This window comes from Pundamilia nyererei, unplaced genomic scaffold (assembly GCF_000239375.1).
Source record: "Pundamilia nyererei isolate P.nyererei 1_Seehausen unplaced genomic scaffold, PunNye1.0 scaffold00330, whole genome shotgun sequence".
In the NCBI taxonomy this organism is placed as follows: domain Eukaryota; kingdom Metazoa; phylum Chordata; class Actinopteri; order Cichliformes; family Cichlidae; genus Pundamilia; species Pundamilia nyererei.
The window spans coordinates 24,722-28,687 of record NW_005187731.1 but is presented as its reverse complement, the minus strand read 5'-3'; the positions used below and the strand labels follow the sequence as shown (position 1 = coordinate 28,687).

Below are 3,966 nucleotides of genomic sequence, written 5' to 3'. Positions count from 1 at the left end.
TGATTCAGTTTATTTTGAAAAGTCTCAACAGGATCTTGAGCTTTATCTGTAGTGTGGTTGTTTTAAATATAAGAGAAAGAGACGTTTAATAAATGAATACAGCCACTACAGTGACATCAGAACCATGAGAAATATTGCTGCAAACAGTTTGTTTTGCGACACCACGAAACAAACGATAGCGTGAAATGAAACGACAGATGTTTTTATATCGTCATCAGATATATATGGTTATATCGAACAGCCCTACTAAAGGGGAATAATCACGTTTAGAATACAAGAATAAGATTTTCTGTTAGGAACTGTTTGGGAACGTGCCCGGATCATGTGTGTGAGCTCTGCATCTGACAGCTTAGGTGGAGCACAGGGCTCATGAAGAAGGTTGCTGCAAACTATCCATACATTTTCCTCCACTTATGGAAGTCAGGAATGTGGTAATTTGAGATTAAATATCACTGATATCATTTATCTACACTTGATAAATGTAAAATGTCTCAATTAGATACTAAATTATAAAGTATATAGATTGACGAACAAAGGCTTAATCTGGGGTTTTATTATTCTGAAGTGCATCCACCCCCATGTACAGTGTTGGTGTTTATGGCTGTAGTGTGTACAGTATAAATATTCTCACCGTGGGGAATTGAATCCACTGTCAACAGTGACCGAGCTGGAGTCCATACTGTCCAGCCGAGCAGAATGAGCTGACTGCTGGTTCTGACTGGGCTCCGGAAGGTTCTCTTTGACACCTGGGAAGGCAAGCGTTCTTTCAAACCTCCTCTGCAGATCCCTCTCTTTCTCTCTTTCCAGCAGCCATTGCATGGTTCCTGCTCCACCTCCTCCCATGACAGCAATGCTTCCTCCAGGCTTCTCATCCTCTCCTTGACTTTTCGCGCCTCCGTCTTCAAGTTCATCATCATCTGAAACATTGTAGTAGTCAAAGTTTGCATCTGCAGCACTGGATGTGGGTTCAGTCCCTTGTGATGGAGCAGATGATGTTGCCAACAGAGGCTTAGGAGCATCGAAGGCTTCTTGGGAATCAAGAGCATCGCAGGATGATGACAGATTTGAGGAGGCAAGGGCTGTGGGTTTTCTCAGAGAGCTGTAACCTGGCAAAGGCAGGCTAGGTGGAGGTTTGAAGAGCGTATCTTTACTAAAGATCTCCTTTCGTTTCTCCTGATTAGAAGAGGTGCTGTGGGCAGGTCGTCCATTAGAAAGAGGGAGGTCAGGGATAGAGAGGGGTATTGGTGGCAAGCTGCTGCCCTTAGGTCCCACCTTTGTTAAGTCCTCCCTATTTTCTGGTGGATGGGATGTCTGTCTATCAGTCTGCCTGTCAATACTACCTGGTTTTAATCCATCATGGCTGTTTTTGCCCAGAGTTCCCAGAGGAGCTGTTGATGTGAGAATAGCCTCAGAGGATCCAGGGCATTGGAAGTAATCATCGGGAGAGGCAGAGTTAGGCAGTGGTTTTGGTGAATATGCTGGGAGACTATCCCTGCTCTTACTCTTCTCCAAGTTCCTGCTCCCATCCAATCTCAGGGAATCCCCAGGCACCTTAGTGGAAGTGGGTGTGGCACGAGAGTAGTGAGAAGAGCTCTGATTAGCTCGCAGGGTGCCGTCATCAGTATAGTAACGGCTCCGGTCATCATAATAATCGGGTGGTCCAATCAGTCCAGCTCCAAGCGGACCTTTAGAGTTGTCCATTGATCGGGAACGTTCCTTGGCCTTGTCGCTGCGTTCATTTCTGGATTTCCTCTCCTGGGTGTGGGAGTGCGAGCGGTGGACCTTAGAATGGTGGGCTGATTTGCCGTGACTTGGCTCAGGGAAAGGCATTTCTGTGCGTCGCTTGGCAAGCTCTCCGGACACATCCCACTCTGGAGTAACGGGCAGGTGTGAGGAGTCAAGAATGTTAGGGTTGCTGTGTGCCAGGTGGAGTCGGGCCCTTTGCCGCTCCATGGCCACTGCCTGTTCCCTTGGTGACCGAGCCAGTGAGCATGAGTAACCTCTATAGTCCCTTTCGGCCAACTCTAAATGGGAACTGTCACTTGGCTCACAGCGAGTAGTCCTTGTCTTACTATGCGAGCGGCTAAGTTTGGTCTGGGACTGCTTTCTGTGTCTACCCCCACTTCTTCTACTTCTGGAGCTGTGATTGGCCGACGATGCTTTGCTCCTCTGAGCACGCTCTTCTTCAAGACGCTTCATGACTGCTGTGTGTCGAGCAAGATTCTCCACTGTGAGGTCAGGATTGATTCTACGGATGATCTCCATCTCTACGTGGCGTGGCAGCTGACTGGGTACGTCCTCATCCCGTAGCGGCCATTCCTCGGGGGGGAACTGTGCAGAGAAGGTTGCAAGCTGCTTGGCCTTATCTTTCTTAAAACTCAAGCGAAACAACTTCAAACCGAACTTTCGACTTCCCGTAGCACTAGCTCCAGCTTGTTTCTCTATGTCTGCAGTTCCTGCTACCCCTCCTCCTGCTGCGCCCCCACCTCGGTGCTTGTTTAGTGTATCCGTCTTGAATGGGAACCCGAGTGAACTGCGGCTCTTTTCAGTGTTCGCTCCTGCTTGCTGAGGGGGTGTTTGTGGGGAGTGAGGTACCGAGTACGCCTCCCGGTGGTCTTTGGGGGATCGCCGCTGCAGGGTGGTGTGGTGGCTAGGGGGGTCGTCTCCACGATAACTGTTGTTGTAAAAAGAATCCCCACCTCCCCCGCTGTGATTCTGGTTGGACTTTGGGTGTGTTCGCTCTCGCACACCCCCGGATGTGGAAGGGGTTATGGTGCCAGAGAGAGGGGAGGTGCACTGTGTCTGCTGATGCTGCTGCTGCTGGTTCTGATGTTGGTGTCGGTCAGCAGAACGCTCTTCCAAGTGATACCACTTGGAGCTAGTTCGGATTAGGCTTGGAGTAATGAAATAGGTTTGAGGAGTTACGATAAAATATCCATCAGGTGTCGGGTAGATCTTCCGCTCACGGACCAGCATGTTCAGAGTATGGCGCAAAACCTCCTCCGTTGGTGTAGGTACACCTGACCAAAGACAGAGACATGAAGCAGTAAGTCCACTGGCTCTTTACAAAGACCTCATTTAAACCCGCCCCCTAACATAATTAACTAAAAAACAAACATACAATCCAGGATTTTTATTAATCGTACTATGTTTAAAAGCAACAATTCCCTTGCCACAGAAATGTTATTGTTTGGCCCACACATGTACACTAAAAGCTCTAAAGATTAGTTCCAGAGTGAAGATTTGAAATAACTTCAACGTCAGTGAGGACAGAAAAGGTTTCATTTTGCAATATCAATATCAAAAGGTATGTACCTTTACCCCCTTTTTCAACATCAGCCAGTATTTCTGATTAAAGTAATATTTCTACCTGCTAACCCAGAACAGGTTAGTGGTATAACAGATAACCTGTACCCTGGAGAGGAAATGGCATCTCACTAATTTAGATCTTCATTTAGCCCAGAAAAATGTTTATTGTAAATTGTAAAGCTAGGACATCTTACTATTCATCACTGATTAAAGAAAATAATAACAGCCGCAGGTTTCTTTTCAGTGATGGAGCCAGTCTGACAAAGAGGAAGAATTCTGTTGTGCCAGGCACTCCTTTAACCTTAAACAGCAATGACTTCATGAATTTCTTTACAAATTTTAACCATTTGTGAAAAAAATTATACATCCATCTCAGAGACGTATCATTATATACAGCGGCATCCAGTACTACTGATCTTTACAGAAACTCTATAGTTCATTTCAGTAATCACTTCCTAAAAAAACCCATCAACATGAAGTCTCAGAAAACTGCTCAAAGAAGACCTACTATTAATAAATGCTTCAATCTTAAATATGATCAAACTGGCATCACATGCCTTTAAGGTGGGAATTCATATCCATATCGCGATATAATTTGAAGCACGTGTGGTAACGATATATATTGCAATATATTCTTTTCTTCTGTATAACGTATTT

General features: G+C 45.8%; 1 protein-coding gene across 1 annotated transcript in view; it reads right to left on the bottom strand.

Moving 5' to 3' along the window:
* stox2b (storkhead box 2b) overlaps positions 1-3,966 on the bottom strand; it is a 27,690-nt gene that overhangs the window by 9,329 nt on the left and 14,395 nt on the right. The window contains exon 3 of the mRNA XM_013915607.1: positions 632-3,020. Coding sequence (XP_013771061.1) covers positions 632-3,020 — 2,389 coding nt within the window. The remainder of the gene's footprint in view (positions 1-631; positions 3,021-3,966) is intronic.